Source organism: Hypanus sabinus, chromosome 22, assembly GCF_030144855.1.
Source record: "Hypanus sabinus isolate sHypSab1 chromosome 22, sHypSab1.hap1, whole genome shotgun sequence".
Lineage (NCBI taxonomy): Eukaryota > Metazoa > Chordata > Chondrichthyes > Myliobatiformes > Dasyatidae > Hypanus > Hypanus sabinus.
This window is the reverse complement of record NC_082727.1, coordinates 62,433,950-62,449,945: the sequence shown is the minus strand read 5'-3', so window position 1 is coordinate 62,449,945 and position 15,996 is coordinate 62,433,950. Positions and strand designations below refer to the sequence as shown.

Here is a 15,996-nt window from a genome sequence, read left to right as displayed (position 1 = left end):
ATTTAACTGTCATTCATTCTTTGGGGCACTTCTCTGCTTTCATGAATGTTTGCGAAGAAAAAGCATTTTAGGATGTATATTGTCTACATTTCTCTGACAATAAATTGGACCTTTGAACCTTTGAACATGTCAGAATGGGAATAGGAAGTGGAATTAAAATGGGTGGCCACTGGAAGATCACGCATTTTGTAGCACACGGAGTGTAGGTGCTCAGAAAAGCAGTCTCCAATCTACATCAGGTTTCACCGATATACAAGAGGCCACACTGGGAGCATTGGATACAGCAGATGATCCCAACAACCTCACTCTGAGAGGTGGATTTGTCACCAACTTTAATTCAGCCAATGACAGTGCTGGACAATCAGCAAACTTAAATATGGTATTGGAGCTGTTCTCACCCTCACAGTCAAAAGTATAAAATGAATAAAGCAGGGGCGAAGCGCATAACCTCTTTCTCTCCGTGTTCTTTTCATTTATACAAACAAAAGCATATTTATATGGAGAATTTCTGACAAACTGACTGTATGGATAAAAAGGAAAGGTTGACATACATAGTAATTTATATACATGACACGCTGGTACTTATGTGGCTTTTTCATTATCTATAAGGTAATGCATAAACCAAGGCCCAACTCATTTTCTCTCAGATATTCTGTGGCACTCTACCAGATAAGAGCTAGTAGATAATTCCAGAGCAGATAAATCCACTATATTAGATAATTTTTGGTCCATTTACAAAATGGCATTAAAGTGCTTTGAGATTTTCTGACAGAAGTGAGAGAGGGGGTGAAGGTCACTTTGTGAGCCTATAGAGGGGGGATATAGAGGCTTTGCTGGCAACCCGCTCTACAGAACCTACTCTACTTCCTGGGGGGGCTCGAGGCAACTTGTGTGGCAGCAGAACTCTCAATGGATACGATTAAATATTCTTGTTTCATCCTGATACAGCTAAAAATCATATCTGCTCCCAAGGTCAGTACAGTCAACGAAGATGTCTTAACGCCTTTAAATGAACAATTGCTGCTTAAAACTGACGTAAACAATGCCCATTGCCGACAGACTCCTCGTCGGATTTCACATAGAAAACATTGTTGCAGGTCAGGGATACAACTGCATTTAAGGAAACGGGGTTTTAAACTCCCGATACTGATTATCTTGAAGGCAAACGTGCAGTCTCTGGTGAATAATATCAATGATCTCAGAGCTAGGGTGCTGAATCAGAGGGACATTAGAACAGCGTGTATCCCTTGTCGCATGGAATCCTGGTTAACCCCTTCTGTACCGGATGCAGCGATATAAATCAACGGGTTTATTATATACCATCAGGATAGATGTATAGAGTCTCTCAAAAGCAGAGGTGGAGGAGTATGCCTCATGATCAAATCTGCTTGGTGAACAAATATACCAGTACTACCCCAACTCTACTCACCACACCTGGAATATCTCGCAGTTAAGTGCCGTCCATTTTGCCTACTGTGGATGATTTCCAGGATCTCTCTGGTAGCAGTATACATTCTACCTCAGACAAATGTCAATCAGGCTTTAGATGATCTGAACAATGGGATCAACATGCACAAAACAGCACACCCTAACACATTCACCATCGTTTTGGGGGATTTTAACCAGGCCAGCCTGAAAAAATCACTAAGCAATTACCATCAACAGATCATTTGTGATACCAGAAGAAACAACACACTAGACCAACAGGAATGCCTACCATGCTATTCCATGCCCTCACTTCGAGAAGTCTGATCACCTGGCTAAACTTATTCTCCCTGATTCTAGGCAGAGACTGAAGACTGCAGCACCAGCAGTGAAGACCAAGAACGTATGGACAAGGGAAGCATAGGAGTGCTTTCAGGACTGCTTTGAATCGGTGGACTGGACTGTATTCAGGGATTCAACTTCAAATCTGAGATGCTGCTGTTGTTACTGACTTCACCAAAACCTGTGTGGACACTTACTGTACATTCTCAAATCAAAAGCCGTGGATGAACCAGGAGGCACGCCATCTGCTGAAGGCTAGATCTGTGGCATTCAAGATTGGTGACCCAGGAATGTACGAGAAAACCAGGTATGGCATTACTTCCTACAAAGCGAAACCCAAAAGCATGAAAGGCGGTGAAGCTTCACTACCAGAAGGACTCAATGCCGTCTACGCCCGTTTGAAAGGGAGAATATAACTACAGTTGTGAACTTCTCTGCTGCACCCGATGATCTCAGTCTCAGGGGCTGATGTTAGACTGTCTTTACAGAGGATGAATCCTCACAAAGTGGAAAGTCCTGATGCAGTACCTGGCATGGCTCTGAAAACCTGTGTCAATCAACTGGTGGGAGTATTCAAGGACATTTTCAACCTCTCACTGCTACGAGCAAAAGTTTCCACTTGCTTGAAAAAGGCAACAATTATATCATTGCCTAAGGAGAATAATGTGAGCTGCCTTAATGACAATATCCGGGTAGCACTCACATCTACAGTGAGGAAATGCTTTGAGAGGTTGGCCATAACCAGACTGAACTCCTGCCTCAGCAAGGACCTGGACCCATTACAATTTGCCTATTGCCACAATAGGTCAAAGGCAGATGCAATCTCAATGGCTCTTCACAGAGCCTTAGATCACCTAGACAACAGAAACACCTATATCAGGATGCTGTTCATTGACTATACCTCAGTATTCAATACCATCACTCTCGCTATCCTGATTAAGAAGTTACAGAATCTGGGCCTCTGTCCTCCCTCTGCAATTGGAAGACCACAATCTGTTTGGATTGGTGATAACATCTCCTCCTCACTGACAATCAACACTGGTGCATTTCAGGAGTGTGTGCTTAGCCCAGCGCTCTATTCTCTCTATACCAATGACTGTGTGGCTAGGCATAGCTCAAATACCATCTATAAGTTCTCTGATGATACAACCATTGTTGGTAGGATCTCAGATGGAGATGAGGGGGTGTATAGGGGTGAGATATGCCAACTAGTGGAGTGGTGTTGCAGCAAAAACCTCACACTTGACATCAGAAGACGAAAGAGTTGATTGTGGACTTCAGGAAGGATGAGACGAAGGAACACATTCCAATCCTCATAGAGGGATCAGAAGTGGAGAGAGTGAGCAGTTTCAAGTTCCTGGGTGTCAAGATCTCTGAGGGTCTAACCTGATCCCAACATATCGATGTAGTTATAAAGAAGGCATGATAGCGGCTATACTTCATTAGGAGTTTGAAGAGATTTGGCAGGTCAACAAATACATTCAAAAACTTTTATTGTTGTACCATGGAGACCATTCTGACAGGCGGCATCACTCTCTGGTATGGAGGGGCTACTGCACAGGACCGAAAGAAGCTACAGAGGGTTGTAAATCTAGTTAGCTTCATCTTGGGCACCAGGCTACAAAGTACGCAGGACATCTTTAGGGAGCGGTGTCTTAGAAAGGCAGTGTCCATTATTAAAGACCTCCAGCACCCAGGGCATGTCCTTTTCTCACTGTTACCATCAGGTAGGTGGTACAGAAGCCTGAAGACACACACTCAGTGATTCAGGAATAGCTTCTTCCCTCTGCCAACTGATTTCTAAATGGGCATTGAACCCGTGAACACCACCTCACTTTTAAAATATATATTATTTCTGTTTTTGCACCATTTTAAATCTATTCTATATAAATATAGTAATTGATTTATTTATTTATTTGTTTGTTTGTTTTTTATTATTATTGCTTCTTCTTCTATCTTATGTATTCCAGTGAACTGCTGTGGCTAAGTTAACAAATTTCATGGCACATGTCAGTGACATTAAACCTGATTCTGATTTTCTCCTTGGCATTATGGGGGCTACAAAGAGAAGAACCTTCACAGAGGCTGCTGTGTGATCTTCTGGATGGCTATGGATCAAGAGATGTGACCCATGGACCAATGCCTCTGGCACACAAGCCAGGACCTGATCAACTTTGGCAGGACCATCTGGACAAGGATGTCTGACAGTGAGAGACTCAAAACACCTGAAGATCCCACGTTACATCACTGATGATGTGTCCCAGCCCATTCTAAGATGTCATACTGTGTAAATCTGAGCTTTGCTTACTTATCAGAAATTCCTTGCCAAATGTTTCTAGAAATAAAATCCACACCTGAAACCATATGAATTACCACTCTACTGCTACAGATCCAGATTCATCTTTGATTTTTTCTGCATCATTTCAGCATTTTAACAATATCAAAAGTAAATTAGTTCTTTAAAACAATTACAAAGAAAGAGTCAAATAAATTAGGACTTGCAGATAAAGCTTCAAATTATATGGATATAACAGGTAACTTACCTATTTCCCAGTCATGCATGACAAACAAGATAACAACTAGTAGGATTCAAGTGTGTTAATTTGGCTCTCATGGCCAACAAATCATATCAATATCCATCCATTGTTTCTGTGCTAACCCAAACACATATTTCCAAAAGTAAGAGTTATAACAGAATTTTTATTCGTTTTATATTCCTCTCATGTTAAACCAATAATGCTTCTTACAAAGAGTTTGAAATGTACAGTATGTTAGTACATTTGAAATCTATCAAAGTGTCAAGATTGTCAAGTTAATACAGTTAATTTTTAATATATGCTGCATATTTTAATCACTTATCAAAAATAACAAAAATTGCATTTGTACTATCTCCACAAGTGCATTGAAAGTTCTCTGTTGAATTGCAGCTGAGGATACTAAGTGTAAAGCCAGTCTCAACCAACATGCAGCTGGAAAACATGACACTCTAATACACTATTTTACAATAAATAAGCTCTCAATTTCTCTGAAATTTCTAAGATAACAGAATAGAAAAATTATTTGTGCTCTGAACAGCCCATTCTGAAGAAAATAAAAGCTATACATCATATTTGCTTTTCAACATAAGTCATATACCCATTTTTGTAGATTTATTAAATCCATAAAAACACAGCAGGTTTAGCAATTTAAATTCATTTGTTAGCAAAGAAACACCTCAGAGATTATTCAAAATTAAAGAAATAGCTAAGTGAATTCTGTTTGGTAATAAATTATAATATAAGACAGTTCAAGCCATTCAAATTTGATCATTAATTAAATAAATGTGCATGCAGGCCACAGCATTGTATGTTTCCCTAATAATCCCACAAGTAATCTTGCAATTTAACATGCTCCAGGATAGCATGATCTTAGGTTGCATCATATCATCATAAAAACCAAATACAAATTAATCTTTAATTATCCATTGTCTATTCAATGCTATATCTATTATATAACCAACAACTATGTCTGCAAATCAGAGGATATGCGACTATCCCAATCACATCACAAAATAAGTCTGATTAACTTGATTGCATTGAACAAATGTTGGAGAAAGAACTTAGCTACTTGTATGTTTTTGTTAAAATTTAAACAATTCCATTTTCAGTAAGAGTAGAAATGATCAGAATGTGAAATATCCGTTTAATTCTTGAAACTACTGTCATAACCCTAAAATCATAACAGTTTAGCAAAACTACAACATTGGAAATGGATTTTGTTTTTCATTTGTTTTTACTGTGTTCTTGTAATTGTATTCTTTCTTGTAAAACTTGTGTATGTTTTTTGTTTTTCTGTGAATGCTGCTTTTATGATGCTGTATACCTGTGATGCTCTTTCAGGTAAGATGTTCATTGCATCTGTGCATCTATGTACTTGTGCATACCACAAGAAACTCGCCTTTGACTTTTGAACTAACCATTTTATAGTTTTCCAATCAATAATCTCTCTAATGATTTCTGTGAGTCAATGACAAGGGTGAATTTAGGCCAATAAATAACAAATTAATTACATTTGCCTCCTTCTGTATAATAGAGCACCAAGAGTAAATATGTGACAGTATTAATTAATTATATGAAAGGATGCAGTAAAGCAGGAGTCTATGGATCCTTGCCTAATGGTATTGGTCCATGGCATAAAAAAGGTTGGGAACTCCTGCACTCGAGCCAAGTAACACTGCTATTTCTTACCTCTCTCCTTCGAGAAGCCCAGCAAGTTTGCTTGATCTTCCACACAACTGCTGCCACCAGAAGTAGTGACAGAAAGCAGCTAAAAGAAAATAAACAAAATCAAACAGATGAAATCTATTTTCCAGTAAAATGAGTAGAATTTCTTAGCAATGAATCAGTATTTTATCCTTTTAAAAATGTCAGCTTAAGATTGATAATACAGTTTTATCGATGTCTAAATAATGGTTAGCACAACACTTTACAGTACAGACCCAGGTTCAATACCCACCATTGTCTGTAAGGAGTTTGTACGTTCTATCCGTGACTGTGTGAGTTTCCTTTCACAGTTCAAAGATATACCAGTTAGTAGGTTAATTGGTCATTGGAAATTGTCCAGTGATTAGGCTAGGATTAAATCAGGGGTTGCTGGGCAGATTCTGTGCTGTATCACAATAAATTTAAAAAATAAATAAATCTAAAGTGCCTTGTGAATGCACAAGACTGTCAACAAACATCAAGTTTTATGCATCTATAGACACATTTTGCAAGATACATGCATTTAACTAGTTGAAATTCCATATAAAAAAGCAGCAACAAATCACAACTAAACAGGATGCCAGCAAGTAAAATATTTTGTGGAGCCACAAATCAGTCAAGGGACAAAACAGTTTATTGTAAGCAATTTAAATAATAAAAAATACAAGTTATTTCATCTCCCTTCTTGGAATCTCCATTGTACTGAAAAGTCATTGGAGAAAATATAGTTTGTAAAACTGTAAAGCTGTCAGATACCATGCAAGACAAAAGAAATGTATTAAAATACCAATGTAATTCTAACGCCTATAAATGAAATGCAGACTAGTATTTTCCATTAGAGGCCTGTGCATCAAACTCTGGCATGGATGGACTCAAGTCTGCCTGCAAAAGGAGGAGGGTTGGTCATGGGGCTTCAAGCTCCATCCCATAAAAAGCTTAGTCCTACAGAAATGCCAAGAGAAACTCCAAAGATCTCAATCCTGGGAGAGGATAGATCTTCGACTGGCTACACCTTGAAATACTGAAAGACTGGCTCAGGAAAGAGGACTGCTGAGCTGCTGCTGGTGGCTTATGCCACAGAAGGGCTGACGAGCTTAAGAAGAAAAAGACTGCTGCCTCGGGTATCAGGATATTTCAGCTACAGTTCAAGTGACATATTTGAACCACAAACCTGAAAATGCATAATTTATGGGAACTTCAGTGGATGACTGGGAGACCAGCCATTCACAGAGTTTTGCAAACCCAGTAGAGCAGGGGTTTTATGCCTTGGACCCATACCATTAACCAAGGAGTCTGTGGACTTTAGGTTGGGAATATAAACCAGATATTATAACGTCTTCTGTCATCAGTCTTGATTGGCCACCTGACGCCCAATGGTCAAATACAAGATCTACAGATCCCTCCACTATATTATCCTTTAATAGCCTATGTGATCCCTGAAACCAACTAATGCCAACTTGCCTTTGAATTCTCAATAAATGTTGTTGCATTAAAGGCAATTCTCAGGAAGGGGTGGGTAAGATGGTAAGGGGTGTAAGGGTGGGGGTGAAGCATTTCTCATGATTTTCTTCTTCTGTTAACACAAAGCAAACTAGATAAGTAACAAATTCTTTCCCTGATGCTCTCAGTCTTCAACATCTGGAGTAAGGAATTTTGGCAATGGAGCTGAACACAGTGATAAATGAGAAGACAGCTGGATTGTGCATGTGAAGTTTGAAAATAAAAAGAGTGAATTGTTACATTTTGATAGCTACTCTTAATCTCTATGAAGCTACTCTAAAAAGTGACTATAAATAATTACTCTAAACACTTGTACAAGCTATTGTATATTGATTCACTTGTCTATTCACACCAGTAAAAGGTGACACCAATTACTTCTTTCTCCGAGAATAATTGGAAAAAGGCATGTCATAATCCATTGGAAATTTCTTATGAATGGCTTACTAAAAAATTAGTTATCCAAGTTATTTATTTATTTATTGATTGATTGATTGGGTTACCACATAGAACAGGACCTTCCAGCCGTTCGAGCCACACCACCAGCAACCCCCAATTTAACCCAGTCCAATCAAGGGACAACTTACAATAAGCAATTAACCTATTAACTGATACAGCATTAGACTGTGGGAGGAAACTGGAACACCTGGAGAAAACCCATATATTATACAGGGAAGACATATAAGATCCGTACAGATGCCATTGAAATTTAACTCCAAACTCCAACACCCTAAGCCAGCCTTTCTCAGCTTTTTGCCCTGGAGGAACTCTTAAAATAATTTTCAGGTCTCAGGGAATCCCTGTGTAAAAATTATTATATCTACAGCTCAAAGTATGTTAGTGTGATCAGTAAGTTGTATATATAATAATACAAAAATAATCGTCAAAGCTCTTTTCAGTAGAAAATGATTTTTTTGCCAACTTTTCTTGAAAAAAAACAGGTAGTTAAGCTTAGCTTATCTTTCTTAAAATTAATCTTTTCCTTTCCTTTTCATAAATTTTAAAAATTCATAAGGCAAACATAATAAATTTCTGTTGAATAACTGGCTTAAGTTATTGAGTAACTGGATTTAATTCTGGGTTGGGTTGAACTTGAGATAAGCACATGTGGATTTCACTTTCAACTGAAATCAGACAATTTCTACCCTTGCCCTTGATGCTTGTTAAATAGTAAAAAGCTTGCTCCCACATGTAAGAAGTTGAAATACAGCAAAAACTTTTCCTTTTCTGAGTAATATGTTCTGCTACTAAATAACTTGCTTCCTGAAACTTTTACTGACTGTGACTTCGATAACAAAAGCTTTACTCTGTTCAGAAGCACAGAAAACCTACAGCAACATACAGGCCCTTTGGCCCACAATGCTGTGCCAAACATGTACTTACTTTAGAAATTAACTAGGGCTAATTACATAGCCCTCTAAGTTCCATGTTTGTTTTGAAATTCCAATATCCATTCAAAATAATCAGAACTTTTACATGTTTTATGGCTGTGATTTGTAGTTAAGTTTCTTTTCAATTTTGCTGGATTCTTAATGCATTTATAAGTTGCTTGCCACAGACTAGGCACAATGGAATAGGACAGCTTGGATCACTAGTCCATGTAAAAACTACTGATCAGTAGCTTTCATCATAAAGTTGGACTTTTTTTGGGTCCATTGTTGCACTAGTGCAGTGAAATGACTCAGAAGATTGTAATTCTTCATCATTAACCTATCAGAATTGTCCATAGGCCAAGGCCTGGAGTCCTCCTCTTCCATCTTACACATCTCCTTCAAAAATTGAAAATATCCCTTCAATTTTCTGCTACACTGGTAAAGTTCATTGCTTCCATAAGTCAGTTGGTGGCACATAAAGGGAAGTTGTGGACGGCAATTCAGGAAGGAGAGGACTCAACTAAATAAACACAACCCTACTGCACACTGCCATACTGGCCTGAGAGACTTCTGAAGAGACTGCTAACGGGGTTACTCGATCACTATCCACCACTGCGAGCGCTAGCATAATGCATCGAGCAAAGTTCAAAAAGTGATGTCTAGTTTTTCTAAATACAATTTTTCGTGGAACTCCTGAAGCCCTCTTGTTGAGAAACCCTGCCCTAAGTTGTGATAGCGTTGTGCTAACTACTTCGCTATTGCAATATTCTAACAATCACAGCTTTATTTTATGGAAACAAGAAAGTCTGCAGATGTTGGAAATCCAAGGCAACACACACAAAATGCTGGAGGAGCTCAGCAGGTCAGGCAGCATCCATGGAACTGAATAAACAGTCAAGGTAAGAGGCCAGAGTGTGGAGGGGAGGGGTGAAAGGGAATTTTTGCTGGAAGGGGAAATCGATATTCATTCCAACAAGATTGAAGGTGACCCAGATGGAATATAAGGCATTGCTCCTCCACCCTGGCGGTGACCTCATCTTGGCACAAATGGAGGCCACGGACCAATACATCAGAACAAGAACGGGAATTGGAGTTAAAATGTTTGGCCACTAGGAAGTTATTTTATGGCTCCTACATTAATTATGGTTCCTAAGACAAACATATTTTCTTAAGTTGTGCAAGAAATAGAACAGAGATTACACACTGCTGTAGTAATTAGAAGTCCTGCAGAAACATTTTATATCTTAGTTTTCAGGATTTAAAACAATGTGGAGAAGCAAACTCAATTTAGATGGGCAACTCACAAAACATTAGTATGCCTTTTTCTATCTCCTATTTGCAACCAGTACAGATACCAAGGTGCTGCAAATGACTCAACTAAGTCTTCCCATACCCATGCACACTCTTAAGAACTTCAGAACCTTGTACTTTTGAGTAGTGTGTTCTATATCGCTGTCCCTAAGCCCATTCACATATTTACTACCATTATAACATTTTTCTTGTTTTTAAGGTCCCACTTTCACATCATGCTAACGCTCCATCTCAATCTTTATCTATCCTTTTCCTACTTTCGGAGTGGTGATTGAGAAGTTGCTAAAGTGTAGAAACAGCAGCTTGATGCAAGAGAGAAAATTAGAAATATTTGATCTGAGATTGCTTGGAAAATGGAAAATCACTCCCTTTAGCTCAAACAGAAGATACAGTATATGCTTATTTTCAGATTCAGATTCAGTTTATTGTCATTCAAAAACCACAAATGCAATGCAGTTAAAAAATGAGACAACATTCCTCCAGAATGATATCACAAAAGCACACGACAAAACAGACTACACCAGAAAAGCCACATAACTTTTGGCAATCCCCAATCCAGAGTCCGGAGAGGCTGTTGTGTATTAATATCGCTATACTGTCTTAGTGTTGTTCCCGGAAAGGAGTTCCAAACTACCAGACAAAACAAGACCAAAAACTAAAGCTACAAGACCTGCACAAAACCACATAGTTCCAACAGTGCAAACAATATCATAATTGATAAAAAACAGACCATGGGCATGGTAAAAATAGTCCAAAGATGTTAAAAGACAATCCGTTTGAAAGAAACCACCACACAGTTTTCACAAGTCCTCAGGGTCCCGATAGACTGGTCATCTCACGCTGGCGGCAGAAGGGAATACCCCCGCTATGGACTTCCACGGCGCCGCCCGAGTCAACCTCGCAGACGCAGCACACAATGAAAGTTCCATCAAACCCAGCCTCGCAGACACAGCACACACTGAAAGCGACCTGACCGCACCGCAGACTCCGAGTCCGTCAAACCTCCGAGCCTCTGACCATCCCCTCTAGCACAGCTTCTCCAAGCACCATCCTCTGCCGAGCATATTAAGACGGTCACCAGCAACGGTCACCAGCAACACGACACCGAGGACTGGGGTCCTGTTCTTCACGGCAGAGACCTGGACCTCACAACAGCACCAGCAACAAAGAGGGCCTTCCTGGAGACTTCCAGATGTTCCTCCGTGCTCTGTGCTCCCACCTCCATTTTTCGTCAGATTAGGATTGCGCATGGCATCCCCGCTTAACAAATAACATATCAGATCGAGGGTGGCCGCTGCAAGCTGCATCACGCTACCATCTTGTTTCTCCTTTTTTTTCCTGTTTTTGCAAAATTACTCTATTGTGGGAGTAACAACCAGTGTTCAAAACACAATTTAGAGGGGAATGAGTAAATTAGAAGAAAGATTGCATCTTTCCTGGTTGTTTTAATAATTTGGATATGAACTGCTGTAAATCTCAAGTTCAAGTTCAAATTTATTGTCATTTAACCATACCCAGATACACTGCCAAATGAGACAAAGTTCATCTTGACCAACACAGTACATATAGCTCACACATACAACACACAAATAAAGTATTACCTCAATATATTAACAAATAATAAGGTGTTTATATGATACAAGTCAAAAAGTAAATAGTATTATGATATTGATGATCATGGATGGTGGCATCTGAACAATTTTTGTCTGATGAAAGACATTGTTGGATTGGTGGGAGGGATTGCTGACAATGCTGAGGCCTGTGTATGCAGCGCTCGTGATAAATAACAATAATGGGTGGAAGAGAGACAGTGATAACCTTCTCAGCAGTTTTCACAGTCTTTTGTAGAGACCTGCAGTCGGATGCCTTGCAATTCCTGTGCCAGGTAGTGAGGACACTCTCAGTGATGTTCCTGTAAAGTTTGGTTAAAATGGGCTGATGAGAGCCTCACTCTCATCAACTTCCTTCACAGGTGTGTTCCAGGACTAGTACCTTTACAATATCTGTAGCACAGTACCAGCCAATGAATGGAAGATCAGCACGTTCTAAAAGTCATAGAAAAGCAGTGTATTTTCACAGTTACTGCTAAACTAAATTTATTTAAAAGAAAGTTGCATTTTAAAAAACAAAGAAAACAGTAATGCATTAGGTGCACACAAAGAAAATGAGCAACATCTGGGAAAATAGTAAGTGGAAAATACATGCTTTTAAATGAAGAGATTGTAGATGCTGGGATTTGGAGTTATATAAAAAAGGCAAATTGCTAGAGGAACTCCAGATCAGGCAGCATCTGTGGAGGCATTAGAAAAATCAACATTTTTGGCTCAGACCCTGCATTGTCACTGAGAGTGTAAAGGGGAGGTAGCTGAATGAAAGAGACAAGGGATAAAGAGTGAGGAACAATATGACAAGTGAGAGGGGATACAAGAGAGGAAGAATAAATGGACACACACAAAATGCTGGTGGAACACAGCAGGCCAGGCAACATCTATAGAAAAAAGTACCGTCAATGTTTCGGCCCAAACGTGCTTCACATAATCATCTACTTTTTGTCTATTCTTATTTTGTCACCACAAGCGGCACCACAAACACCCAAGAGCATAGAGTCACACTTCCATGATGGGCATTTTCAATTCTGTCATACAAGGTTCAACATATCCCTGAAGCACTCACAGATGATGCTTATTTTTGATTTTAGCTATTCATTCACGCTAAAATTTCACCACTGCCATTTACTTCAGCACCAGAAATATTAACTGATCTTAAAAAAAAAGGATCATTGAGTGAAGGCGCTCGAATACAGACAAACCCAACCTTTAAACAGGCAAGCAGTATTATATGCACAGTGCAGCAACTGGGTGTCAAAAGCGTACGACTGTCAAAAGAGGAAATATTAAGTTATCAGATTTAAAGAAATAAAAGGGTGAATAAATAGGTATTCCAAGTTGCTTAACACTGCAAAAATCCGGCAGGATCTGACAGCCTGATATTTAATAGTTCTTTTCACCTTAATTGCCATTCCCATGATAGAGGTTATACAAATCAGAAGCCAAAAAATCACACATCTAAGACCCTCCAAAGGAAATTACTAGAAATATTGCCAAATATATGAACTGAAGCTTGCGGTAGTCCTTGATACAAAAAGTCACAAGTATGCATAGCCACAAAACTCTAACAAATATAAAAACTGACTTACACCACCAGTACCTCTAACTTGATGATCTGAATAGTCTGGGACTCAGGAGCCGCAGTAAATGTAATTTAGGAAGCAGTTTTCAGTTTCCTCTTCTCTAAGAATATCCCTGATAAACTTTTCTGTGGGTTCCATTTATCACAGAAATGTACAGGACTGAAAGGGGATTTTAATCATTGTATCTACCTCCACTAGCAGCTCATTCCAAATATTCATCACCATCTGGGTGGAAAAATTTACACGTCAGATATTCTTTAAATTTCTCCCTTCTCACCTTAAACCAATGTTCTCTAGTTCTAGTGTCCCCTAGATGGGAAAGAGATGCTGACTAGCTATCCTATCTATGCCTCTCAAAACTTTGCACATCATTACCCCTTCAACATCTGTGTTCCAGTGAGAATAAACCCAGCCATACCAATTTCTGCTTTTAATTCCACGTAACATTCTGATGAATCTGTCTGGACTCTGTTGAATTTTCAGAGGATTTGAAAATAATATGTAACTTTTTTTTCTATATATTACCAAATATTGTTCTGCTTATTCCAATTTTTTAAAAAAGGAAAAAGTGTTATGGTCATCACAAAAATCGAAAAGGATCTTCTTGAAGTATGTTGTAGTCATTTCAAGTATTTTTACTGCATGCAAGTATTGTGGCTGGCACACATTAAATGAAACTGCCCTTGAAATCAGTCATGGGGGTGGATCTTGTGATTAATCCAGATGCATTGTTTCAAATAAAGGCAGCATACCAACATTGAGCTCTTTGTTTGTTTACATTATTTTTGCCTCTGTCACATTTATCACATTGTTTATTGATATATTGCTTTGCCCGGGATCTAATGTTGGCAGGTGTTACAGAAGATATGAGAAACATATTCCAGATATTCAAAGGTCAGAAAATATTAGAAATGCTCGGATAGATCATCCAGTGTCCATGTAGAAAGAAGCAGACCTAAGTTTTAAACACAAGAACTTCTGCAGATGCTGGAAATCCAAAGCAACACACACACAACACTGGAGGAACTCAGCAGGTCAAAATGAATAACCAGCCAACATTTTGGGCTGAAACCTTTTTTTAGGACTGGAAAGGAAGGGGGAAGACACCAGAATAAAAAGATTGGGGAAGGGAAGGAAGATAGCTACAAGGTGATAAATGAAGCCAGGTGAATAGGAAAGATAAAGGGCTAGAGAGGAAGGAATCTGATGGGAGAGGAAAGTGGACCATAGTAGAAAGGGAAGGAGGAGGTGATAAATAAGTATGAAGAGTTAAGAGGCCAGTGTGAGGGAAGAAAAGAAACGAGGAGTGGGTGGGAGGAGAGATCGATATTCATGCTATCAGGTTAGAGACAGAATATAAGGTGTTGCTCTTCCACCGAGGGTGGCTTCATCTTGGCATAAGAAGAGGCCACGGACTGACATGTTGGAGCAAAATTCTTCAAGCTCACAACCTTTCTACATAAACAGCCATAAAAAGTCGATGCTTTGATTTTAAATTTAACTTAGAACATTTACTGATGTTGAACTAACAACACATGGACTGATTGCAAGTGGATTAATGGGAGTTGGACTTATTTTTTTTTGCAGTTGGTCTTGGCAGTTAGGCTAGGCAGGGGTTATCAGGTCCTAAGCCCACTTGTCAATGATGCTGTGCAGTGTTAACAAAGGTTCTCTCATATACACACACACCACCTGCTACACATCTTCATACTTTCTCTGTGTTTCTTATCCTTTGACTGTGTGATGAGCACTATTCAATCTGAATGGCTCAGACTCAAACCCATCAGGGCTTGTCACTCTTGGGTCAGTTAACCAAGGCCCAATTTAATTCAGATTTAAATAATTTAAATTTAATAGTGTTGGCTTCCCAAAGCATTGGTCAACAACACAATCTGTCTGCTTAGCTTAATTGTGATAAATACTAGATATGTATGGACTGATATTCTTACTAATATGATACTATAATATAATACTAAACAGTGAGTCTGCTTTAACATTCTATCATGGCTGATCCCAGATCCCATACACCTGCCTTCTTGCCATATTCTTTGATGTCCTATCAATAAGGAAACTATCAACTTCCACATTAAATATACCTACAGACTTGGCCTCCACTGCAGTCTATGGCTGAGCATTCCACAGATTTACTAAAAAAAAGTCCTCTCTTACTAAAACAAATCCTCTTTACCCCTGCACTAAAATGTTACCCCTCAATTTTGAGGCTTTTCTCTACAATTCTGGATACTCCCTTCACAGGAAACCATCCTTTCCTCCTCCACCCTATCTAGTCCTTTCAACATTCTATAGGTTTCAATGAGATCCCCTGCATTCTTCTAAATTCCAGTGAACATGGGCCCAAAGCTTCCAAACACTTCTCATATATTAACCCCCTCATTCCCAGAATCATCCTCATGTACCTCTTATGGACTCTCTCCAATGACAACAAATCCTTTCTCAGATATGGGGCACAAAACTGTTGACAATACTCTAAGAGTGGCCTGACTACAGTCTTATAAAGCCTTAGTATTAGCTCCTTTCTTTATATTCTATTCTCCTTGAAAAGAATGGCAACATTGCATTTGCCTTCTTTACCACAGACTCAACCTGTAAATTAACC

General features: G+C 39.0%; 1 protein-coding gene across 1 annotated transcript in view; it reads right to left on the bottom strand.

The window, feature by feature from the left end:
• The window catches only part of atrnl1b (attractin-like 1b), a 1,024,737-nt gene that overhangs the window by 324,419 nt on the left and 684,322 nt on the right, over positions 1 to 15,996 (bottom strand). Inside the window, exon 26 of the mRNA XM_059947922.1 lies at positions 5,994 to 6,072. Within this exon, the coding sequence (XP_059803905.1) occupies positions 5,994 to 6,072 (79 nt within the window). The remainder of the gene's footprint in view (positions 1 to 5,993; positions 6,073 to 15,996) is intronic.